At 31.9% G+C, this 27,235-nt stretch overlaps 1 protein-coding gene across 4 annotated transcripts in view; it reads right to left on the reverse strand.

Moving 5' to 3' along the window:
• The window catches only part of LOC120425314 (glutamate receptor ionotropic, kainate 2), a 312,178-nt gene that overhangs the window by 16,570 nt on the left and 268,373 nt on the right, over positions 1–27,235 (reverse strand). For 3 of the 4 annotated variants that reach the window (XM_052706464.1, XM_052706467.1, XM_052706466.1), the window contains exon 12: positions 25,329–25,466. The exons of the other annotated variant lie outside the window; for it this stretch is intronic. In XM_052706464.1, coding sequence (XP_052562424.1) covers positions 25,329–25,466 — 138 coding nt within the window. The remainder of the gene's footprint in view (positions 1–25,328; positions 25,467–27,235) is intronic. 4 annotated transcript variants of the gene reach the window in all.

Consider the following 27,235-nt stretch of genomic DNA (forward strand, 5'->3'; position numbering starts at 1 on the left):
ATTTCAATTTTTAGATTTTTTTATTTTTTTTATTAAAAAAGTGTCTACGTGGTTTGTGGACCCTTAAAAAAATATATGATCAAACATAAGTTTTTGAAAAGGCTTAAACACTTATTTTGACAATTTCAATTGTTTGGCTGGAGAACAATATGCGTATCAAATGAGCTGGGTTTTTTCATAAATTTCGAAAGCAATAACAAAAAAAAAATGAAAAATATTCAAAATGTTTACAAAACTACGTATTTTTGAAAAAAAAAACCTAGAAATTTCAGGTTTTTTACAATATACTTATCAAATAATCGGTTTTTTTTTTATACAATTAGAAAGTTATAACACATTTTTTTAAATACCCATATTGCAACAAACTGAAATTTTGAGTATTTTTTCAAAAATACGTGGTTTTGTGAAAATTTTGAGTATTTAAAAAAATGTTATTACTTTCAAAATGCATAAAAAAATTCCAATCATTTCATACCCGTATTGAAAAAAAAATCTGAAATTTCAAGTATTTTTTTTTTCAAAAATACGTAGTTTTATGAAAATTTTGAGTATTTTCAAAACAAATTGATGACTAGATTTGATGAAATGTATGAAAAAATTCTGATCATTTGATACCCATATTGTAAAAACTTAGATTTTAAGTATTTTTTCGAAAATACGTAGTTTTGTGAAACTTTTAAGTATTTTCAAAACTTTGTTAGTAACATTTGAAATCTATGGAAAAATCCCGATCATATGATACCGATATAGCAATATCAATAATCATCAGATTTTATTTCGAGAAACCTTGCATTTTCAAAATACAGGAAAAATAAGTATTTTTGTGAAAATTTTCATGTAATTATAATAGCAATGGATAGTTGACATCATCCCGATTCATGAACACTATAATTTTCACTCTAGCTTGACAATTAAAGATAAGACATTTTTTTTCGTTATTTGATTATTTCAAGTTCGAGATTTGATTATTCGAGGCCTCCGGATAATCGAGTCTGGACTGTAATTTGGCCAAACATGTTATGCCCACCCTGGATTTTTTTTGAAAAGATGGCATTATGTCCTTTAAAACATATAAAAAAATTAAAAAAGATTGTTTTGAAAATATACTGCTAGTGACAAAAAGTGATTTCAAAAATTTGTAAAAAAAGCTGGTTATCATTATTTTCGGGGTAGTCTTCATTAATACCTACAAGGTTGCTGAAGACACCAAATCGATCATGGCATATCCCGAGCAGACGGAAATAACTTGGGAAGGTCAGTTTTTGATATTGTGAGAAGATCGAAATATGTTATTGGGATGATCGGATTAGTTGTTAAAATAACAAAAATCAATAACAAAGATTTGTTCGAAGAATAACTTAAACTGTTATTATGTTGTTATTGCAATAACAAACCAATAACACAGAAGGAATCATGAAGGAATAACAAGATTTGTTATTTTGTGCGGAGAGGTGGAGCAGCATAATAACAAAAAATGTTATTGAACTGGTATGTCTCCATAACAAAAAAAGTTATTGTTTTGGTTTATTTGTAATTTGCAAATAAACCTGCAGTTATCATAACTCCTTTGTACTAGTCAGAGCTGCAGAGTCGGGTACTTCCAAGCGACTTTGAAGACAACTCGGACTCTGGATGCAGGATATGACGTCAACGACGACTTCAGCTCTCAAAAAATACCCGACTTCACAGATTCCGACTCCAAGTAAAAGTTGCTGAAAATTTGCTGAATCCCATAGTTCTAACCATTTTAAACAAAGTCCTTTTGGGGGTATATCAAATAATTAAAAAAATCAACATTCAAAATTTCAACTTTTTAGAATAATTTTAGCTTAAGGACCCCATTTCATGGCCAAAATAATGACCCTGACGAAATTGGTCAAAATTATCCCATAGTTCTAACCATTTTAAACAAAGTCCTTTAGGGGGTATATCAAATAATAAAAAAAAATCAACTTTCAAAATTTCAACTTTTTAGAATAATTTTAGCTTAAGGACCCCATTTCATGGCCAAAATAATGACCCCGACGAAATTGGTCAAAATTATCCCATAGTTCTAGCCAATTTTAGCTAAGTCCCTTAGGGGGTATATCAAATAATAAAAAAATCAACTTTCAAAATTTCAACTTTTTAGAATAATTTTAGCTTAAGGACCCCATTTCATGGCCAAAATAATGACCGCGACGAAATTAGACAAAATTATCCCAAAGATCTAAACATATTTAACAAAAGAAAAAATAATAACAGATTGTGTTATGGACACTTAGAAACTTTTCCATTTGTGCGATTTATGGTAATTTTATTTCTAAGTCAGTATACCGAACAAATAACAAATTTTGTTATTAGGAGAGTTTTTGAAATGTATAACATTTCCTCTTATTAGCGTGTTATTAAACATTTTCAATATAACATCACTTCAATACCAAATTATGTTATTTTATCAGAAACTGTTATTATTTTTTCTTCTTGAAGTTGAACTTCAGGATAAAATAATAACACTTTTTGTTATTTTAACAGGATTTGTTATTGAAATATTATTAATTTTGTTATTACCGTCTGCCCGGGTATCTTCTAAAGATCCAGATTTTTTTATTTCTACAAATGATATTTGCATTGATATGATGCGAAATTACTTCTTTGGGCGTACGGAGGGCAACCTAAAATCGCCGAGAAATGCTAGAAAGCATTTCTTTGAGCATATCAAATTTTTGTCATTTTGCGGTATGCGTTGCGTTTTATTTATTAAAAGCTGTGGCTATTGTAAAAAGATGGAAATTGGATTGTAGTTGAACTTTTGTAAACAGAAAAGTCAACTTTTGGCGTTGGTAAATATTAGGGTCGCCCATTTTTGCGGTGATTTGATTTAACCTAACTATTTTGAAATATAAAAAAAAAACATTTTAAAAATGGGATACATGCCTTTATGCAATTAGTTGACTTGGGAAAATTGTAAAGGTTCTAGTTAAAAAAAGGAAAAATACAACACACAGCTTGAAAAAAAACTACTAAATAAGCTTCTCTCATCCGGCAACACTGCCAATCATGGACTTTTCCCCCATAACTGCTAGCCAAAAGTTCCACCTGTAAAAATTCCACTTTGGATCCACATCATTCTCTTTCTATCACTCTATCTAGTGTAGTGAGCATAGTTTCACCGTCAGTTGCTCATACCGGCAGTGAAACTCAAATTCAAATACAAGTGCATAAAAAAAAAGGAAAAAAACTCTCATGTTCCTCCGATTAACTTTCAGCCTCTGGATCTGATTCTGCCGGGCCTCAAGTGAGCATCGAGGTGAAAAATGCTTCAAGCCCAGCTAAAATTCGCTAGAAAATGGATCGAGTTCCTGCAGTTTGGCAAAACTTTTCTGTGAGGTGGTGGTTTTGTCGGCATTGCTAAGCAGCTTCCCTCCTCTAGTTACAAAACCACTGCAGTTTGATATTGCTAGTTTGAAGGATTTTTTTTTGTTTTGTATTTTTGTGGAAAATGAACTTTGTCGGAATGACTTTTTGATGATTTTTTTTGCATTTTTATTATTTTGAAAAAATATTGTAAAAAAAATTAAAAATATTTTTTCTTCCACGATACGCTAATTTTTTCCCTACCTCAAAAAATAATTCCCAACCGTGTTGTGGTTTTAATTTACCTCCTTCAGGAATGGGTGAGAAAAAAAAATCGCGAAGCAATAAAACCAGTTAACGGACTGCTTGCCGCAGTTTTGTAATTGCTTTTTCGCCTCGTGTTTTTTTTTCGTTTTCCTCCCTCCCCCTTGTGTAAAAGCCTTACATATGTCGGAAGTTGGTGCAAAAGTTGAAGTACTCGAGAAAACAAAATCAACCCCGGAAAGCGGAACTAAAAAAAAGCTAGCGTGAGGAATTTTTCGTTGTTACATATTTCCACACTGGTGTAAAACTCTCTGGGTTTTTTTTTCGAGTTGGAGTTTGGAGTTCTGGTGCACGATCAAAACCAACAATGTGAGGTTGTAAAGTTAGTTTGGATGGCGTTTCGGGCATGTAGTTGAAATTGGGTGATTTATGGCGTTCGTTTGGTGCAGTGCAAAAATTAATAAGTTGAGCAAAGGTCGTTTTTGTAAAGTGTTGATTTTTTTTGCAGTGTGGAGCTCGACAAAATTTTAAAAAATTGTCCAAATCGTTAAAATTGTCAAAATTGTCAAAATTGTCAAAATTGTCAAAATTGACAAAATTGTCAAAATTGTCAAAATTGTCAAAATTGTCAAAATTGTCAAAATTGTCAAAATTGTCAAAATTGTCAAAATTGTCAAAATTGTCAAAATTGTCAAAATTGTCAAAATTGTCAAAATTGTCAAAATTGTCAAAATTGTCAAAATTGCCAAAATTGTCAAAATTGTCCAAATCGTTAAAATTGTCAAAATTGTCAAAATTGACAAAATTGTCAAAATTGTCAAAATTGTCAAAATTGTCAAAATTGTCAAAATTGTCAAAATTGTCAAAATTGTCAAAATTGTCAAAATTGTCAAAATTGTCAAAATTGTCAAAATTGTCAAAATTGTCAAAATTGTCAAAATTGTCAAAATTGTCAAAATTGTCAAAATTGTCAAAATTGTCAAAATTGTCAAAATTGTCAAAATTGTCAAAATTGTCAAAATTGTCAAAATTGTCAAAATTGTCAAAATTTTCAAAATTGTCAAAATTGTCAAAATTGTCAAAACTGTCAAAATTGTCAAAATTGTCAAAATTGTCAAAATTGTCAAAATTGTGAAAATTGTCAAAATTGTGAAAATTGTCAAAATTGTGAAAATTGTCAAAATTGTCAAAATTGTCAAAATTGTCAAAATTGTCAAAATTGTCAAAATTGTCAAAATTGTCAAAATTGTCAAAATTGTCAAAATTGTCAAAATTGTCAAAATTGTCAAAATTGTCAAAATTGTCAAAATTGTCAAAATTGTCAAAATTGTCAAAATTGTCAAAATTGTCAAAATTGTCAAAATAGTCAAAATTGTCAAAATTGTCAAAATTGTCAAAATTGTCAAAATTGTCAAAATTGTCAAAATTGTCAAAATTGTCAAAATTGTCAAAATTGTCAAAATTGTCAAAATTGACAAAACTGCCAAAATAGTCAACATTGTCAAAATTGTCGAAATTGACAAAATTGACAAAATTGTCAAAATTGTCAAAATTGTCAAAATTGTCAAAATTGACAAAATTGTCAAAATTGTCAAAATTGTCAAAATTGTCAAAATTGTCAAAATTGTCAAAATTGTCAAAATTGTCAAAATTGTCAAAATTGTCAAAATTGTCAAAATTGTCAAAATTGTGAAAATTGTCAAAATTGTCAAAATTGTCAAAATTGTCAAAATTGTCAAAATTGTCAAAATTGTCAAAATTGTCAAAATTGTCAAAATTGTCAAAATTGTCAAAATTGTAAAAATTGTAAAAATTGTCAAAATTGTCAAAATTGTCAAAATTGTCAAAATTGTCAAAATTGTCAAAATTGTCAAAATTGTCAAAATTGTCAAAATTGTCAAAATTGTCAAAATTGTCAAAATTGTCAAAATTGTCAAAATTGTCAAAATTGTCAAAATTGTCAAAATTGTCAAAATTGTCAAAATTGTCAAAATTGTCAAAATTGTCAAAATTGTCAAAATTGTCAAAATTGTCAAAATTGTCAAAATTGTCAAAATTGTCAAAATTGTCAAAATTGTCAAAATTGTCAAAATTGTCAAAATTGTCAAAATTGTCAAAATTGTCAAAATTGTCAAAATTGTCAAAATTGTCAAAATTGTCAAAAATGTCAAAATTGTCAAAATTGACAAAATTGACAAAATTGACAAAACTGTCAAAATTGTCAAAATTGACAAAATTGCCAAAATAGTCAACATTGTCAAAATTGTCGAAATTGACAAAATTGTCAAAATTGTCAAAATTGTCAAAATTGTCAAAATTGTCAAAATTGTCAAAATTGTCAAAATTGTCAAAATTGTCAAAATTGTCAAAATTGTCAAAATTGTCAAAATTGTCAAAATTGTCAAAATTGTCAAAATTGTCAAAATTGTCAAAATTGACAAAATTGTCATAATTGTCAAAATTGTCATAATTGTCAAAATTGTCAAAATTGTCAAAATTGTCAAAATTGTCAAAATTGTCAAAATTGTCAAAATTGTCAAAATTGTCAAAATTGTCAAAATTGTCAAAATTGTCAAAATTGTCAAAATTGTCAAAATTGTCAAAATTGTCAAAATTGTCAAAATTGTCAAAATTGTCAAAATTGTCAAAATTGTCAAAATTGTCAAAATTGTCAAAATTGTCAAAATTGTCAAAATTGTCAAAATTGTCAAAATTGTCAAAATTGTCAAAATTGTCAAAATTGTCAAAATTGTCAAAATTGTCAAAATTGTCAAAATTGTCAAAATTGTCAAAATTGTCAAAATTGTCAAAATTGTCAAAATTGTCAAAATTGTCAAAATTGTCAAAATTGTCAAAATTGTCAAAATTGTCAAAATTGTCAAAATTGTCAAAATTGTCAAAATTGTCAAAATTGTCAAAATTGTCAAAATTGTCAAAATTGTCAAAATTGTCAAAATTGTCAAAATTGTCAAAATTGTCAAAATTGTCAAAATTGTCAAAATTGTCAAAATTGTCAAAATTGTCAAAATTGTCAAAATTGTCAAAATTGTCAAAATTGTCAAAATTGTCAAAATTGTCAAAATTGTCAAAATTGTCAAAATTGTCAAAATTGTCAAAATTGTCAAAATTGTCAAAATTGTCAAAATTGTCAAAATTGTCAAAATTGTCAAAATTGTCAAAATTGTCAAAATTGTCAAAATTGTCAAAATTGTCAAAATTGTCAAAATTGTCAAAATTGTCAAAATTGTCAAAATTGTCAAAATTGTCAAAATTGTCAAAATTGTCAAAATTGTCAAAATTGTCAAAATTGTCAAAATTGTCAAAATTGTCAAAATTGTCAAAATTGTCAAAATTGTCAAAATTGTCAAAATTGTCAAAATTGTCAAAATTGTCAAAATTGTCAAAATTGTCAAAAATGTCAAAAATGTCAAAATTGTCAAAATTGTCAAAATTGTCAAAATTGTCAAAATTGTCAAAATTGTCAAAATTGTCAAAATTGTCAAAATTGTCAAAATTGTCAAAATTGTCAAAATTGTCAAAATTGTCAAAATTGTCAAAATTGTCAAAATTGTCAAAATTGTCAAAATTGTCAAAATTGTCAAAATTGTCAAAATTGTCAAAACTGTTAAAATTGTCAAAATTGTCAAAATTGTCAAAATTGTCAAAAAAAATCTTAAAAATCTTAAAAATTTTAAAAATCTTAAAAATCTTAAAAATCTTAAAAATCTTAAAAATCTTAAAAATCTTAAAAATCTTAAAAATCTTAAAAATCTTAAAAATCTTAAAAATCTTAAAAATCTTAAAAATCTTAAAAATCTTAAAAATCTTAAAAATCTTAAAAATCATAATAATCCTAAAAATAATAAAAATCTTAACTGAGATATCCTAGATTTTTAGTGAAATTATGTTTGTGTTTAAACGGCCCGATTTGGATGAACTCCTTTCTGTTAAATAAAATTAGGGGTTCCTAAAATTCTCATTCTCAGTTTTATAGTATATATTCGAATTTCTATTATATATCAAGTTTGGATTAAATTTGAAAACTGATGATGAAAAGAGTCTTTTCTAATTTGCAAACTAAAAAAATCTGGGAAAGGAAAGCCGGCTTCAATCTTTGTAGTTCAAATCCTTTTTTAAGGAAAATAAAAGAAATTCGCTGAAAACCTCCCATGTTCAACACACGTCCAACAACTGGGGTGCAAATCTCCGGGCTCCTTTGTGGCTTGTCCAACAATGGTCAATTGCATTCTGTTGAATTCACCACAAGAGGCCAAACTCCTACGGCATTATTGGAACTGTATCGAACGGGCAGAGGGAGACAGAGCGACCGACTAACTAAAAGCTCTCCATTGACAGCCCCGAGGTCCATTCAACAGGGCAAAGTGCACTTCCGGGAGCAGTCTTTGGCCAGTGTCGTCAGTGCCAGCAAAGGCAAACACTCTCGGCTGATTGACTCTTGTGTGGGGGGGGCACATCCCTTAATGTGAAGGAGAAGCAGCAGCAACAGGATCATCAGCTCTCTTTTGTCGCTTGAGTTGGTCAACTCTTCTTCTCTTTTATATGGGATTCTATTCGAAGACAAGAGTGTCATGTCGGTGATGGGATTTGACGTTCTTGGACGATTTTTTGTATCATTTGTTTGTTGGAAAATCATATGTTTTATTAAAGAAGCTATTGATACTGTAAATAAATTCTAAAAATAGAAAATAACTAAGAAACTTATCCAGTATCAACCCTCTTCAAGCACAAACTTCATATTCTCCCACTTTTATGACAATCGACAAAACGTTATCACCACCGACAGAAAAAAAACGAGAAAGTGGAAGAAAGCATTTCTTGAACGACGAAGCCGGCAGTGTTGCCAGCACAAAAGTGACAATCACGATGAATTCAACACACACACATACTTGTACTCCCACGACACGACGACAAGTGATGGCAAGTGTGAAAAGAAAAGTTGAAACGAGCAGAAGATGAGCTTCTTGGTGTCTATTTTTAAGCTGAAACACTGATAAAAATTTTCAGTTTCTACAAAAAGTTTAGTTGAAATCAACAAAAAATCTGTCAATTTGAAAAATCTTAGAAATTTCCATTTTTCACTGTGAGCAACAAGCAGCTTCGGGTTTGTGGGACTCCCAAGTGCCGGACAATTGGGGGTTTCCCCTTTCTTGGGGCGAGGAAATTTGCCCAACCGGACGGACGAGAGAGTTCGATCCGTCCGGTTGGTAGAAGGTCCCGTCAATATAAAAGTAAAAGTTCACTCTCCGGGTGGGTGCTTGAGAGGAGGATATCGATGATCCAAAGAAAGAAACAGCAGGACAATGAGTTGACAATTTGAACTGCTGGCAAAGTTATGTTTTGGAAGGTGGGCACAAGTGTTTGAATGTTATTACAATATTGAGGTGCTTAAATGTGTTTTTTCTGTGTATTTTTATAATGTTAATTTTCTTTTATTGTGGCTTTAAGAGAAATAAGAAATTTTTTTTAAAAAATACGTCTTGTCATTTCAAGTTCAGTGCCATCCAACGCTTGGTTGTCTTATGTGGAATTGAGCAATTTTTGTAAACACAAAAAAAAGTTGCAACCGACGGGATTCAAACCCAGCACCAAAAGTAAGGACTGGCGCCTCAGCCCGCTCGGCCATCAGACCGATGAAGAATGGAAAGGATAAACGCACATATGAGCTAGACATTTCGGTCAAGTGGTTTTTCATTGATGGGTTACATATTTCTAGGTGTAATATTACAGGAAAATTTATAAAATAATGCAAAATTTATTGCACACCCTGGCCTTTTACACGCAGCTGTATAACTACTTTTTTTGCTGTGAACTGTTTTGGCTTACAATTTAAAATGCACAGAAAAAAAAAATCATGGTAATATTACATCTGGGAAGGGGTACATCTTTTATGTCAGAAAAAATGAGTAATTTTACCTCTGGAAATGTGTAATTTTACCACTTTTCTGGTGTAATGTCACTTTTTCAGTCTAAATTGAGGTAAAATTACATCATAAAAGAGGTAATATTGTACCTTCCAAAATTAAAGCTTCCAAATTTACATTATTTTTTTCTGTGTGGAGAGTCGATATGCTCTCTTTTTTGTTCGTTAATTCCATCAAGATCGAACGTCATAATCCATAAATTTATTCCAAAAAGCAAAAAACAAAAAAAGGAATCATAAATTATCAAAAGGGATAATTTTGATTAATCTCTTTTTTTCTAGGTACAGAACAAAATACTACCATGGATTTGCATCAAAAAAAAAAAGACCACACAGTAAAAAATTCTGTACATTTGCAAGGTGTAATTTTGGAAGGTTGAATATTACCTCTTTTATGATGTAATTTTTCCTCAATTTAGACTGAAAAAGCGACATTACAACAGAAAAGTGGCAAAATTACACATTTTCAGAGGTAAAATTACAGATTTTTCTGACATAAAAGATGTTACCCCTTTCCAGATGTAATATTACCATGATTTTATTTTCTGTGCATTTTACCTAAATTGATGTGTAAAAAGCTAAATTGAATAGAAAATTATGAAATTATCTTTAGTTCATGATGTAAAACTACACATTTTTAGTCACAAAATCCTTCTCGAAAGATGTAGTGCAAAAAAATGTCCGTTATTAAATACATTAGAAACTGTTGAAATTTTCATCGTTTTGTATGCAATTTTACTTATGCAAGCAGCAATTCCGTCTGAAAATAGCATAAACCGATAATAAGTTCTCTGATCGGGCTCAAAAATTTTCTGGGGGTTCCTTGGCCAAAATAATTAGACCCGTATTTTTGTCATTGGCCATTAGGGTGACCTACACCGTCCTAGGGTGGTCCCAAAAATGGCAATTTTCATAGTTTTTAGCAAAAACTCCTCGCCATTTCAACCGATTTTAGTTGTCTTGGACGCAAATGAAAGGTGATAAGTTAGTCTTCTATGGAATAATAGTTAGAAGACCTAAAAATCTAGCACAACCTTTGAAAAGGTGGAATGAAACATAAAAATGCCGTTATGACGGTGTCTGGACCAAAAAGCCTACACTGTAAAAAATGTGTAAATTTGGAAGGTGTAATTTTTAAAGGTTGAATATTACATCTTTTATGATGTAATTTTTCCTCAATTGAGACTGAAAAAGTCACATTACACCAAAAAAGTGGTAAAATTAGACATTTTCAGAGGTAAAATTACAGATTTTCTCTGACATAAAACATGTACCCCTTTCGGATGTAATGTTACAATGATTTTTTTTTACTGCTTATGCCTGAAAATATTTTTATATGATTCCTTGGACAATTTTACGTAACATACTCGAAAATGGAAGGTTTTCATCAACAGGATTCCAAGATATGATTTTTTGAAAATTAACAACTTTGATTTTTGGGATCACCTTTCATTTGCGGTTCAATAGGGTTGAATTTGGGAATATTTTTGTCGAAGAGATCGGAAAATTTCACGAATGTTTCATTTTTAAAGTTGAAAATCGCATCAACAGTTTCCGAAATATTAGTGATCAAAAAGTTAAGGTCTGTTTTTTAAATCTATGCATGGTAATATTTCAGCAACAAAGTTCGAAATAGCAAAATAAAAAGATTTTTCTCAGCTTTTCAATATTTCTTTCAAAAGTGAGCAAACATGGGCGCTAATTAAAAAAAACTGCGACTATTTTCAAAAAAGTTACCTAAAAATGTCTATAACTTGAAAACGGTGAACCTTATTAAAATTTCACTGAAGTATATTTGGATTGCAAATTTAACATCGAAAAATGAAAAAAAAAATGAAATTTTCTGCGACCAATATTTTGATTTTTTGAAAAAAAAATCAGAATTGATTCTAAAGTTTATAATTCGGTCAAATTTTTTTGTCCATTTTGGAAATTTCTGAAAAGTTGGCATTTGATGTACCCTAAGACATATAAAAAATAAAAATAGTGTTTTTGTCAAGAAGTGACAAAATGTTAAATTAAATATCTTATACCGTGTATAATTTTTTTTTCAGTGTAGTCCTTATCCAACAACTTTGCCGAAGACATCAAATCAATCAAAATAATCCTTCAAAAAATAAAGATTTTTTAATTTTCATACTTAATTTTTGTATGGAGTTGTATGGAAAATTAAATGGACAAACTAATGATGCAAAATGGCTTCTTTGGGCATACTGAAGGCACCAAAAATGTTTCAGCCAGATACAAAAATACAAAAAAAAAAAATAGAAGGACCGAGAATTACTCATACAAATCTGCGTGCAAATCTGCGGACTGATCATGAAATATGGAAATGTAAATTTTCGAAAATCTGTATCTTGAGAAGATTTTTTTTCGATTTGTTTTCTTCGACAAATTTTAAGGTTATGCTTTGATTTTTTTTTTCTGAAATTAGTACACGGAAAAAAACTTGTTTTATTATTCCAATTTTTATTATCTGCAATTTAATTCACAAAATACGTAATGTAAATTTTAGATTTTTCTCATGTTTACCTAAACTACAAAAAATACATATTTTGTCCCAGAGTTTAGGATGGTGCAAAACCTGGTACTAATGACACAAATTTTTGAAAAGATGTAGATTTTTGGAAAATATTTAACATTCGGTCATCAAAACTTTTAAAATTAATGTTTAGATAAGTTTAAAAAAAAAATCATTTCAAAACAACATTTTATGTTAACATGATAATGTGGAAATTAAGTTTTTCTCAGATTCACCTAATTAGTCCGATTTTCTAACGTACAAAAGCAGATTTTCCTAAAAAAATCTAAAAATTTAAATATTTTCTTTTTAATTTTTTTCTTGCTGAGTTTTTTTTCCAAATTTTAAGCGTGATTAATAAAAAAATGCGAAAATTATAGCAAAATGTCACTACAGTTGTACTACAGTCGACTCTCTGGTTGTCAATATCCAAGGGACCGTCGAGGAAGAGAAGCATCAGTTTACAGAACGATGCAAAATGAAGACTCGATTGAAATTTGTTTTTTCGTGATGACCTCCTATAGGGGAGAATCATGGCAACGCCAAGCAAACAAAAACAAACAAATGTCAAACACCCTGTAATGCTTCGTTTATCAAAGAAAAATGTCTATGGAAGCCATGACAAAGTGAAATTATTGACAACCGGAAGAGATTTTTAAAGCAAAAATAATCTAAGGGACCGTCGAGGAAGAGATCCTTCAAGCAAGAGAAAATATCGAGGAATAAAGACAATCACAGTATGCAGTTTGAAAGGACTGAAGAATTCATCGGTACATGGAGAAATATTGATATCGAGAAGATCGACAGCCAGAGAGTCGACTGTAGTATAAAACATCGATATATCAATGGATTTATGATTTTTTAATGTACAACTTGTTCGTTGGTGGACACTTCCCTTAATTTTTTTTAAAATACCGTCAGTGGGGGTGACATTGGGTCTGGGGGGTGAGATTGGGTCAAAGTGATTTTTTACGGATTTTACCATTTCTCAGGTTCTTCTCAATGAAACTCAATTCTGTTAAAAGGGTTGTGTAGGGGACATCTTAAGATGACTTCGCTGAAAAAATCTCGTTCCTAGAACAAATCCTGTCATTTTGGCAGCAGTCGAAAGTTGAGGTACGTTTTTGGCCAAAAATAACCTCTCAAAAAATCATTTTTCTAATATTTTTGTTGGAATTGCTCAAAAACTACCCAAATGTTTGAAAATCTCCACTTCAAACATTGTAGCATGTCAATACGATTCCCTCGAACAAGAAACACTGTTGGATGACTTGTTTTTACCACATCGTTGTATTGGTGCATCATTTTAGTTTCATTTGACCCAATGTCACCCCTTCTAAGGGGTGAGATTGGGTCAATTTTCAAACTATTGGCATTTAAGGTTCATCATAATCCACCATATTTTGGGAAAATGTTAGTAAACTATCTAAGAACAAATCTACGTTGAAAGATTTTCGATGTTATTTAAATTATTTTTGTTATTAAGAATTTACGAGAGGTGTATCGTTTTTTGACCCATAGTCACCCCCACTGACGGTATGAAAAGTCTTCATTTGATTTAACTTACATAAACAAGCATCATGAAATGTGTTCTGAATAGTTTACAATCGATTGTTCAAGTTTTTTCAATTAAAATGTAAATTTTAGTCAATTTTTTTTTCTGGAAATAAAGCAATAATAAATTTATTGAAATATGCAGATAATTTCTTTTATTAGTATTTTCATTTGAAAAATGATGGCTTATTTGATGACACTGGGAAGCCAGAAAATCTGTTGAAGCCAAATTTGATTTTGATTTCACTGCCAATCCCAATAAATCCCGGGGGCCACCCCAAAACAGACCCACTCAAAAAGTTGCAATATCGAGTGGAAGAAAGAAAGTTCCTTCGTCATCAGTAGCAGAAGACCAACAGCACCGGCACCAGTTGGTCATGATTTGCATTTTCCACAACATTGCCCGACTTTCCCCCACCCCAGAAGCAGACTCACAATTTATAATCCCGTTGACCGCCCCGTCCCCTCCTCCTCCTCCTTCTCGGAACCATCTCAGCCCAAACCCACAAATCATCCTGAATGCACACCATTATTATGGTAATGCACTTTCTCTTTAGTAGCACCCCGCCCCCTTTCCCCCTCCTTTTTTTCGGAAGGTCGTCCCGAGCAGAAGAAAATCGCCCTCTTCAAAAGTTTCCTGCTCCAACTGGAAGCCCGGGACGGGTGGCCACCTGACTGGCGAAAGTCGAAATGCGCTCCAGGAATGGAAATGCACTTACAGTTTTTTTCTCTCTCTCTTTTCTTTGTGGAAATTTACTGCTGATGCAGATTGCCCCCCCTCCCCCCTTTGAACAGATTTACATGAATTCCCGCCGACTGCTCGACGCGAGTTCAACGCGGGGTGTAAATTTGCTCTTGCTCGGGATTGCTGAAAATTTGCATTTAATTTGCATAACGTCTTTATCTAAATCTGAGTTCAATGAAAATATGGCCTGTGCGGGACACGGTGGTGGTTATTACACGATGATCTAGCGGAAAGTTAAACGGTGTTACGAGTTGGAGGTGGGTAATTCTCTACCAATTCACACGAAATCGGGAAAAGTTGCCCCGACCCCTCTTCGATTTGCGTGAAACTTTATCCAAAGGGGTAACTTTTGTCCCTGATGACGAATCCGAGGTTCGTTTTTGATATCTTGTGACGGAGGGACGGTACAACCTCTTCCATTTTTGAACATGCGAAAAAAGACGATTTGATGGCGTACTCAAAATTCCAAAAAACTGTTTTTCATAAAAAAAAGACAAAAAAAAGGTTTAAAAAACTGCCATTTTTCGTTACAAGACTGTAATTTTTTTTGGAACATGTCATTTTAAGGGGTTACATAAATATAAAAAATCATAAAATTTAATAATACAGAAAATTTAATGAATCCACTAAAAAGATGACTTTAAATCACTCCTGAAAATTTCATGAAGATATTTTATGGTTAAACTGAGTAAGAGACGATTTAAGTACAAAATTTTGCCATGCGCAAAGCGAACTGTCAAACTTTGTGAACGTTTTTCTCTAAACACCGAGTTGAATTACGGGTGCCACAATATCTTGAGATGGGATTGACCAAATTGGCTGAAATTAGAGGTGAAGACACTCAAGACATATCCCGTGTGTATTACAAAGCCCGATTTTTAAATTTTGCTTTTTTAAAAAAATACAAAAATCAAAAACTGACGTTTTTTTATATGAAAAGCATAAAAATATTTTTATCTTTTTTTTTAAATGATTTTTTTTTTCAAATAGCTATATCTCGGCAATGATACAACCAAATTTCTTCAAACTTCTTTTGATAATAGATGAAAATGCATATTTTAATGCCCTCAAACCAGATTTAAAAAAATGTTCCAATATGTGCTCATACCATGTAAACCATGAGATTTAATGTTCTTTTCGAATCTACATTAACCCAGAAGGTTATTTTTTCATTTAGAACAAAAAATTTCATTTTTAGATTTTGTGTTTTTCCTGACTCCATGTCAAGTCCATGTAAGCAGTTCTCTACAAAATCGGCCGATTTCGACCATTTTTATTTTTTGTATTTTTCAATTTGGCTCAAACATTGTGGGGGCCTTTCCTATGGCAAAATTTCACTTCGGATGATCGAATCACGAAAAAACATTTTTTTTTTCGTTGTCTTATTTTTGATTTTGAGCTTTAGTATAACCCTTCATAGTGATTTAGAATCCAAGATGGCGATAATGAAATATTGAAAAAAAGCATTTTTTTATTAATTTTTTAGACAATCAACTAATTCAAGTACGAAAAAAAAATTGTTCGTGATTTGATTATCCGAAGTCCTATACAAACCTTCGGATAATCGAACTTCGGATAATCAATTTGGACTGTATTCTAAAATCTGTAACTTTTGAAGGTATTTTAGGTAATCGATTTGGTGTCTTGGACAAAGTTGTAGATATTGATAAGGAGGACTATTCTGAAAAAAAATTAGGCGCACGGAAACAACAAAAAATGCCGATTCATTCATTAACTTTTTCTTCACAAAAAAAAAAAGATTTCCCAAAATCCATATTTCTACATTTGTGATATCCTCATTTTCAAGCTATTTAGAAGTACTCAAAAAAAATTACGCCGAGCTTTGATTTTTTGAACAAAAAATCTTTTTTTTTTTAGAAAAAATAGAAATTTAGGGCAAATTTTTGATTGACTTCAGTTTTTAATGTAATATTAAATTTGAAATCGAAAAGTACTTGATAGATTGTTTGTTAAAAGCACCGTTTTCAAAATATAGCCACTTAAAGTTTGATTTTAAATAAAAAAACCGTTTTTCGAATAAAGAAAAATAGTGTCCATGGCTCTCCATTCTTGGGATTTTTTTTTAAAGTTCAGAAAATTGTCAATAAAAATTCTCTAAGAGACATTGAAGATAGAACCTCTGGTTGCTGAAATCAGCTAATAAATGAAAAAGATACGAGAAAATTTTAGTTGTTTAAGTCTCATCCAAACATTTCCACTTTTTCTAGCGCCAATATCTCAGCAATTTATGTTTTTTTTTGTGAAAGTTTCACGCCAAATCACAAATGACAAACTTTGACTTTATAAAAATATTGATTCTTCAACTTCTCTGAATTTAACTTAGATTGTCGATTTTTATAGTTCTCTGAATTTGTGCTTTAGCTGGTGGTGAGCAATTGACTAGAAATTAAAAATTTAACCTTATAATAACGTTAATAAATGATTTTTCAATTTCTCTGAATTTGTGCTGTGTGATGAGCAATTCACTTGTAATTGTAAGTTTTTCTTAATTTTTGCTCAAATTAACGAATTTTCAACTTTTCTGAATTTGTGCTCTGACTATTGATGAGTAATCGACTTGAATTTGAGAATATAACTTAATTTGGTCTAAAACTAGTCATTTTTCAACATCTATTTTTTTTTTTTTTTTTTTTTTTTTAATTTATATTTATTCAAATTTCTTTTCCATGTACATTCATTCAGTTAAAATATTATTGAGTGTCCAATCACAAACGATGACTTTTCACCTCAATTTTAAATACTAGCAACTTTCATTTATTCATGAAATATTGTAGCTTTCGCTATTCAGTGATTTCAAATGTAGGAGGTCCTACATGTACAAAAGGGAAAAGGGATACCTTAAAACTAACTTATAAACTATATAAAGAGCGGATCAATGCTGCTGAAGACTGCAATGATTTTTGTCGAAATGCATCAATTATCTTATTGGACATAACATCCAAAGTGTCAACTTCGGCTAATTGATGAAGTTCACTGGTGCTGAACCAGGGAGGAAGTTTCAGAATCATTTTCAGAATTTTGTTCTGAATCCTCTGAAGTTTTTTCTTCCTGGTTAAGCAACAGCTTGTCCAAATCGGCACAGCATAAAGCATGGCAGGTCTGAAAATTTGTTTATAAATTAACAGTTTATTCTTGCGACAAAGTCTAGAATTCCTGTTTATAAGTGGATACAAACATTTAATATATTTGTTACATTTAACCTGGATACTTTCAATGTGATCCTTGTAAGTAAGGTTTTTGTCAAAACCAAGTCCAAGATATTTCACTTGATCCTCCCACTTTAAATTTACCTCATTCATCTTTATAATGTGATGACTTTTTGGTTTAAGAAAATCAGCCCTTGGTTTGTGAGGGAAAATAATAAGTTGAGTTTTTGCAGCATTTGGAGTAATTTTCCATTCTTTCAAATAAGAATTGAAAATATCCAAGCTTTTTTGTAATCTTCTTGTGATGACACGAAGGCTTCTGCCTTTGGCGGAGATGCTTGTGTCATCAGCAAAAAGTGATTTCTGACATCCTGGGGGCAAATCAGGCAAGTCAGAAGTAAAAATATTGTATAAAATTGGACCCAAAATGCTTCCTTGAGGGACGCCAGCACGTACAGGTAGTTGATCAGATTTGCTATTCTGATAACATACCTGCAGAGTACGATCCGTCAAATAATTTTGAATAATTTTCACGATATAAATCGGAAAATTAAACCTTTTCAATTTCGCAATCAAACCTTTATGCCAAACACTGTCAAATGCTTTTTCTATGTCTAGAAGAGCAGCGCCAGTAGAATAGCCCTCAGATTTGTTGCTTCGAATTAAATTTGAAACTCTCAACAACTGATGAGTAGTTGAATGCCCAAGGCGAAATCCAAACTGCTCATCAGCGAAAATTGAATTTTCATTAATGTGCGTCATCATTCTATTAAGAATTATTCTTTCGAATAATTTACTAATAGATGAAAGCAAACTAATGGGCCGATAGCTTGAGGCTTCAGCAGGATTTTTATCCGGTTTCAAAATCGGAATTACTTTGGCATTTTTCCAACTACTGGGAAAATATGCCAAATCAAAACATTTGTTGAAAATTTTGACCAAGCAACTTAAAGTTGCTTCTGGTAATTTTTTAATTAAAATGTAAAAAATGCCATCCTCACCAGGGGCTTTCATATTTTTAAATTTTTTGATAATAGATTTTATTTCATTCAGATCCGTATTAAAAACTTCATCTGATGAAAATTCTTGTTCAACAATATTCTGAAATTCTATTGAAATTTGATTTTCAATAGGACTCAAAACATTCAAGTTGAAATTATGAGCACTCTCAAACTGCTGAGCAAGTTTTTGAGCTTTTTCCCCATTAGTTAATAGAATATTATCACCATCTTTTAAAGAAGGGATGGGTTTTTGAGGTTTCTTAAGAACCTTTGAAAGTTTCCAAAAAGGTTTGGAATAAGGTTTAATTTGTTCGACATCTCTTGCGAACTTTTCATTTCGCAGGAGAGTGAATCTGTGGTCAATAACCTTTTGCAAATCTTTTTGAATTCGCTTCAGTGCAGGATCACGAGAACGTTGATACTGTCTTCGGCGAACATTTTTCAGACGAATCAGAAGCTGAAGATCGTCATCAATAATGGGAGAATCAAATTTGACTTGGACTTTAGGAATAGCAATATTCCTAGCATCCAAAATTGCATTAGTTAAAGATTCCAAGGCTGAATCAATATCAGCTTTGGTTTCTAAAACAAAATCATGATTTAAATTATTCTCAATATGATGCTGATACCTGTCCCAATTAGCTTTGTGGTAATTAAACACAGAACTATTGGGTCTGGTAACTGCTTCATGAGAAAGTGAAAAAGTTACTGGAAGATGATCAGAATCAAAATCAGCATGAGTCACTAAAGGACCACAATACTGACTTTGATTTGTCAACACCAAATCAATTGTTGATGGATTTCTAACAGAAGAAAAGCAAGTTGGCCCATTCGGGTATAAAACCGAATAAAGACCAGAAGTGCAATCTCTGAACAGAATTTTACCATTGGAATTTACTTTTGAATTATTCCAAGATTGGTGTTTGGCATTAAAATCACCGATGATCAAAAATCGAGATCTATGCCGAGTAAGTTTATTCAAATCCCCTTTGAAATAATTTTTATTTTCCCCAGTGCATTGGAATGGCAAATATGCAGCTGCAATCATAATTTTCCCAAAAGAAGTTTCAAGTTCAATGCCCAAACTTTCAATAACTTTTAACTTAAAGTCACGTAACGTGCTATAAGTCATACTACGGTGGATAACTATTGCAACTCCACCGCCATTTCGATTCATTCTGTTATTAGTTATTACTTTATAATCTGGATCACTTTTCAAATAAGTGCCAGTTTTTAAAAATGTTTCGGTTATAACAGCAACATGCACGTTATGAACTCGTAAAAAGTTGAAAAATTCATTTTCTTTCGCTTTTAAAGAGCGAGCATTAAAATTCATAATATTGATGGAATTACTTAGATCCATGATTAAACTTCAGGGTAAGAACAACATCATTCGCAAATTTTAATCCAATCTGGATTGCTTCCATCATGGATGTAGCATTACTCATTGTTTGAATCAAACCAAACAGTGAGTTTTGCAAAAAAGTCATTTTTTCAAACGTAACATCGCCGAGATCAGAAGATCCCAAAGCGTTGCCAGCAGAAAAATTTTCAAATGAGATTTGAGGTACCTGCCCAATTTCAGAAAGATTGGTAGAGGATTTAAAATTCGTGGATGAACCCGAAACGACGTTAGCATAAGAAATGCCATTGTTGTTACCTAACTTTTCCACGGTAGGGGTATTTCTAGCATTGTTCGAGTGAGACAGCACGAACGTTTGATTTAAAGATGCAGGTAAAACCTGACTTTGAGAAAATTTCGGTTTGGATTTCGGCTGATGCTTAGCACGAGAATCCAAAACCTTTTTTCTGATGGGGCAATCCCAGAAATTTGATTTGTGATTTCCACCTCAATTTGCACATTTAAATTGGGTGACTTCTTTCACGGGACAATTGTCCTTGTCGTGAGAAGAATCCCCGCAAACCATGCATTTTGGAACCATGGCGCAATGATCAGTACCGTGACCGAATGCCTGGCAACGCCGGCACTGGGTCAGATTCTGGCCATTACCGCCATGTTTCTTAAAATGCTCCCACTTTACCCGTACATGGAACAAAAACTGAACTTTGTCCAAAAGTTTCAAATTGTTGATTTCATTTCTGTTGAAATGAATCAGATAAAATTGTGAAGTCAAACCAAAGCGAGAAATATTCCCGTTTGATTTTTTCTTCATTGGTATTACTTGGGATGGGGCAAAGCCAAGCAACACCTTAAGTTCGTTTTTGATCTCATCCACCGACAAGTCGTTGGAGAGACCTTTCAGGACCGCCTTGAATGGACGAGCATTCTTGGTCTCATACGTGTAGAAATTGTGTTTGTGGCTTTTCAAATAACCAACAAAAGTTTGGTGATCTTGTAAAGATTCCGTCAACAAGCGACATTCTCCTCTTCGACCAAGCTGGAACGAAACTTTCAAATTGCAAGTTTCCTTGCAATTCTTCAGTTGCGTTCGAAAGCTGGCCAAATCGGAGACGGAAGTCACTACAATTGGCGGAGCCTTTACTCGTTTCTCGACGGCAGAAGGCTCAGTACGAGGAGAAGGATCATTGTCTACAGTTTCGGATAAAACACCGAAACTGTTTGCCAATGGAATTGGAGGATTGACCTCACATTCAGAATCAGAATCAGACCTCAGAAGAGGCTGTTTTCTTTTTCTGTTTCCGTTAGCCGGTTTAGCGTTCAAACGCTTCACCGACGTAACGACCAAATCTTCAGAAGATTTGCGTTTACCTTTGTTTTGACGCATTTTGCAAGCAAAGTTCTCTTAAAAAGATGGCTTCGTTTGTAAAATACAACAAAATTTCAGGCGGGGTTAGTCTTGAAAAGACTGTTTAGAATTTTGGAAAATAACTCAGGTAGTCTTTAAAAAGACTGTGAATTTTGTTTTGAAATAACTCTGAGCTTAGGTAGTAAAAAATACCGCAGCTCTAGTGTCCGTTCACCACGAAGGTTCGCAAGACACTGATTTTCAACATCTATGAATTTGTGCTCTAGATGGTGATGAGCAAATTACTTGAAATTGAAAGTTTTTCTTAGTTTTGGCCTAAATTAACGATTTTTCAACATTTCAGAATTTGTGCTCTGGTTCTTGATGAGAAATTGACTTCAAAATGAAAAAAGAATCCGTTTTTCGATTTAAAAAAAATGTTCATGATTGTCCATTCCTGGAAATATTTTTTTTAGGTTCAGAAAATTTCCAATAAAAATTCTCTAAGAGATATTGAAGATGAAAATGAAAAAAGACCCGAGAAAATTTTAGTTTTTAAGTCTCATCCAAACATTTCCACTTTTTCTAACGCCAATATCTCAGCAATTTATGGTCAAAATTTAAATGTTGAACAATAAAATATTTGTAATTTAATGAACTCTTGAGAAAAATATTTTGATAAATTTAGGAATCAAGACTGACATTTCAAAAGGGCCAGACATCCAATAATACGCCCATTTGAAATGGTTTCTTTGGTCATAGGTAGGGTTAGTCAAATTTCACGATTTCGCGGACAGCGTGAAATCCGCGAAATTTGGCTTTTTCCGCGAAATCCCGTGAAATTTTATGTTAGTGTGAAAATGTAACGATTTTTCTAATCTAATCTAATCTAATCTAATCGAACACAAGCGCAGCCAGTCCGAAGAAAGCATCCGGGAAGAACTTATGGTTAGATTACGCCTTGAGTTCTTTCTTGTCATTATTAATGATTGCAGTACTTTCGAGAACCCCCCGAAATGTATTACACTCACTAAAGCGGCCCGGCCTACTGCGTTGCATTAACCGCAAGAGACAGATTCTATGAACGGAACCCACATTTCATGGAATCATCAGGGGAAGAAGAAGAAGTGAGGACATACCGTACCAACCACTTCGAGTTATTTATAGAATATGGTGTGTAGTGTGTGTAGGGGAATCGTTGGGGAAGGGATTGTTGTATTATATAGTAAATGACCTAATGACAATATTTCACCACTACGGATTCTTCACTCAAGTGGTGTCAACCCCTCGGTGGCCGAGTGGCTAGAACATCTGACTACCAATCCAAAGTGGTGAGTTCGAATCTCACCTGATTCCATGCAGTTTTTGTTCATATTCAAAGTTCAATTATAGTCGAATAATTTCAAGCAGGACCGGTCGGGCATCGAACCCTGAACCTTCCGCTTATGAGGCGGGAGCCGTAGCCATTAAGCCACGGGCCGGTCCTGTTAGTGTGAAAATGTAACGATTTTTCATAAAATAACTTATCAAACTTAAAAAGGAATAAAAATAATGTTATGAACTACTGTAGAATCAAGCGAGTGAATACCCTGGTTTTATTACTAATATAGGGTTAATGATTTTTGACGGTTTCGTAGACGGATTGAAATTCGTGAACTTTATCAATTTTCTCGAATCATTGAATGCAAATATGGGCAAAAAAATATAAATATTGAAATAACAAGCCATAGTTTCAACATTTGCATGGAAAAAGGGTTTAAAAATGCATTTTACACTAGTTCAGTAGTTTTGCAATCATTAGTTTTTAAAAAATGTAAAATTTGACGAAAATAAAAATTTTAGCAAAAAAAAAAAAAACATTTAGCGATAACAAACATCGAAAATTTTCAAAAATTCGAAAGATTTTTAAATTAACCCAAACATTCTTAAAATGATCCCAAACATTCTAAAAATGGAATGAAAAACGCAGGGGAATGAATTTTAAATTTATTTCAGCTGATCCATTGAAATTTTTAAGTTTTTCTGAAAAAATATTTTTTTTGTCCCCTGATTTTTCGGGTCAACATCGTAGGAAGGGGGGGGGGGAGACAAAAACTTTTAATAAAATTTGAACCAGCCTAACAACTTAATCAATATTTCATCCAAAAAGAAAAGAATTTATTTAGTTTTCAATTAAAAAGCTTGATTTTATATGTGTGTCAAGTTGATATGAACCATTTGAAGAAATGTTGAGATTTTTGAGTTTTTTAGAAACTAACAAAATTTAGTAATATTTTCATTCGCTGTATTAAAATTTTTCGTGCTATTTTATTTGAAAGGTATAGTTTTGAAAGAAATTAAAAGAATCAAGGTTTGTTTTATTCAAAAAAAAAAAAATTAAGAGTATTTTTTTATCTTTGGAATCATATTTTAAAAATATGTATAACAATTATTTTTGGGCCTGTTAAATTTTAGCGATATTTGTTTATTTGGGTGGATAATTCCCTTGAAAGTTAAAAAATGATCCTTTTTTGTTTTCTCTTCTCATTTAGAATAAAAATTTCGATTTTGTTTAAAATTATATAATTTTTGCAAAATGTTTATAAATTTAGTTTTTGACAAATGAGCTAAAACCCTTAAAATATGTTTAATGGGTTAAATGACGCAGAAAATTCAATTTATTTTACTCATTCTGTCTGGACAAACCTAGCTTTGATATGAAATTCAATAAAATGTAAAATGATATAACAGAAGCAAATTAGCGAAAACATTTGAGCTTTGTTAGTCGAATATTAAAAGAGCAGTTCAGTAAATGAGAATACGCGTGCCCTACATTTTGTTTCAAAATATATATAGAGCCTATCCAATAACCAGGAGGATTTTTTTTTTAAATTGGAAGAATTTTTTTGTCGCATTCAAATTTAGTAAAGATTTTTTTACATAGTAATACATAATGAAGCATCAAAATAAGTTTCTGTGTTTTAATCATAGGATTTTCAGAGTTATTTTTACTTTTTTCAAGTTCCGCGAAATTTGCGTAAAATTTGGTGTTTTGAAATTGAGGTCCCCGTGAAATTTGCAATTTTCGAGCGTGAAAAATCACTAAGCCAAGTCATAGGGAAGGCCCCCCAAAGTTTAAACCAAATAAAAAAATATAAATTATTTTTAAAATTCAATTCGGTATTATGAGTAAATAATCAAAATAAATTAAGTTCTTTTAAAGTTCATAACAGAGTTTTGGAGTTCCTTTCAGCTGTGTGTTGCATCATGATCCATTTTGGAACAATTATTTCTTAAACTATGACTCTTTTATTTATTATATCTCTTTAACTATTTACAATTTAAAATAAATACTCATACTTTCACAAAATTCCGTATTTCGAAAATAAAAAATATATATATTTTTATATAAATTGGCTAAACGGAACTTCAATGACGCAAAATTTCGTAGAAATTTAAATTTAATACAATTTGAAAATACTGTTTTTTCAAAATCTCAACTTCCCCACAAAATTTTGTTTAAATTGCTAATGTACTTTAATGTAAAATACTAAAAATTATTACAGTGCAAATGAAATGAAATACGGATTGCGGATAACGAAAGTCATTATTTTACATGAAATATTACATAAAATTTCGTGTAGTTTGTTACCCATATTGCAAATAATGAAAATTGAATTATTTAAAAATAGATGCTATTTTGTGAAATTCAATGAACATTTTTGTTAGAACACTGGCAAAATTATCAAAAATGAAAAAATAAAACAAAATTGTAGTAGAGTTTTCTTCAGTTTTTAAAACATTTGTTTTGTTATTTTTTTTTGTATTCTTTTGCCCCTTATTTGACTGATATTTACAAAGAGTTTACTCAAAGATTTGATATCAAATTTCTTAAACTAACGAACAGGAACATAGTAAATAGAATAGTTGTAAACATAGAGCAAAAGGAGAGCACTTATTTACAGCAAAACCCAAAAAAGAACCACGTGTGCCACGACCAGTAATCGAATCAGGTAAAAGTAGGTACAGGAAACAATCAAACAAAGAGAGAGAGCGAGCAAGGAAAGCGCAAACCAAAACTCAACGAAAAAAAAAAACAACGGAAAACTTACTTGGGGGCAATATCGCAGCCCTGCTGCATCAACGAGCCGATCGTGAACCAGAGCGAGTTGAGCAGCGTGAAGCTGTTCTCCAGAAACTGCGGGTCCGAGTTACAGGGATGGGGATTCTCCCACTCGTACGGCGTGAAACTGTTTCGTGTGTTTTCGTTTTTGGAAGAGGGGTTGATTTTTTTTGGGGAAGAAAAAAAGGAAAGAAAGAAATCATGTTCAGTATTCGGAAGGTGCTCCGGTCGTTGTTCTCTCCTCCGCACGGAGAATTTGGGCCCTGGGAACGGGCACCAGGTGAATTTAATAAAGTCATGTTCCCCGAGATCGATTGGCCCCGGGTGCGTTTTCGACGAGGGCGTTTGCCTAGTTTTGCTGGCGTTTTTTGTTTTTTTTTTTTCTCGGGAAAGTTCCACGACGAATCGCAAATGACAAATGTTAACGTTTATAAAATATTGATTTTTAACTTCTCTGAATTTGTGCTCTAGCTGGTGATGAGCAATTGACTTGAAATTGAAAATATTACTTAATTTTGACCCAAATTAATGATTTTTCAACTTCTCTGAACTTGTGCTGTGACTGGTAATGAGCAATGGACTTGAAATTGAAAAGATTTCTTGTATTTGGTCTACATTTACGATTTTTTAACCTCCCTGAATTTGTGCTTTGGCTGGTGAAGAGTAATCGACTTTAAATTGACAGTTGATCTAAATTTTGGCCTAAATTAATGATTTTTGAACTTCTCTGAATTTGTGCTCTAGATGGGGATGAGCAATTGACCTGAAATTGAATTTTTTTCTATATTTTGGCCTAAACTAACGATTTTTCAACATTCCAGAATTTGTGCTCTGGCTGTTGATGAGAAATTGACTTCAAAATGAAAATATAACTTAATTTGGACTAAAATTAGTCATTTCTCAACATCTCTGAATTTGTGCTCCAGATGGTGATGAGCAAATGACTTGAAATTGAAAGTTTTTCTTAATTTTGGCCTAAATTAACGATTTTTCAACTTTCCAGAATTTGTGCTCTGGCTGTTGATGAGAAATTGGCTTCAAAATGTCAAAAATTTGGATTCAATTAGTCATTTTTAAACATCTCTGAATTTGTGCTCTAGATTGTGATGAGCAATTGACTTGAAATTGAAGATTTTTCTTAATTTTGGCTTGAATTTAATGATTTTTCAACTTTCCAGAATTTGTGCTCTGGCTGTTGATGAGAAATTGACTTCAAAATGTCAAAATTTGGATTCAATTAGTCATTTTTCAACATCTCTGAATTTGTGCTCTCGATGGTGATGAGCAATTGACTTGAAATTGAAGATTTTTCTTAATTTTGGCTTAAATTTAACGATTTTTCAATTTTCCAGAATTTGTGCTCTGGCTCTTGATGAGAAATTGACTTCAAATTGAAAAAAAACAAAAACAAAACAAAATTCGTGACTTCGAGTGGAATCTTCCCCCTCAAGCACCCGATTGGCTTCCAATTTGGCAGAACCCTTGGCTCAATGCTCACCCGGGTGTGGAACTGGGCTCGTTCGTGGAATTCCGTATCGATCCGGGGACCAGCTGGGAGGGACCCAGCAGTAATCTAATCAATCCAATATTAATAACAAACGGACTACGGTGAGCAACGCCTCCGGCAATCGTGAGTCCGACTTCGGAACTGTCCAAGAAGGAGGGAGGTTCGAATCCCACCTGCGTCGTTCGTCATTTTCGGTGGTTTTTGATCTTTTTTTGTTTTGAATTCAGAAGAGGGATAGTTTTCTCTTTTTAGGTTTTTTTTTGGGATTTTTGTTTGGTTAAAAAGTAGATTTTATTTCCGTATTAATAAGCTTAAATTAAAAAGTTATCCGAAAAATTCTAATTTCGCAAATTTACAAACGTTTGTTCACAATTTTGCGATTGGATTTT

The sequence above is a fragment of the Culex pipiens genome, chromosome 1 (genome assembly GCF_016801865.2).
Source record: "Culex pipiens pallens isolate TS chromosome 1, TS_CPP_V2, whole genome shotgun sequence".
Classification (NCBI taxonomy): Eukaryota; Metazoa; Arthropoda; class Insecta; order Diptera; family Culicidae; genus Culex; species Culex pipiens.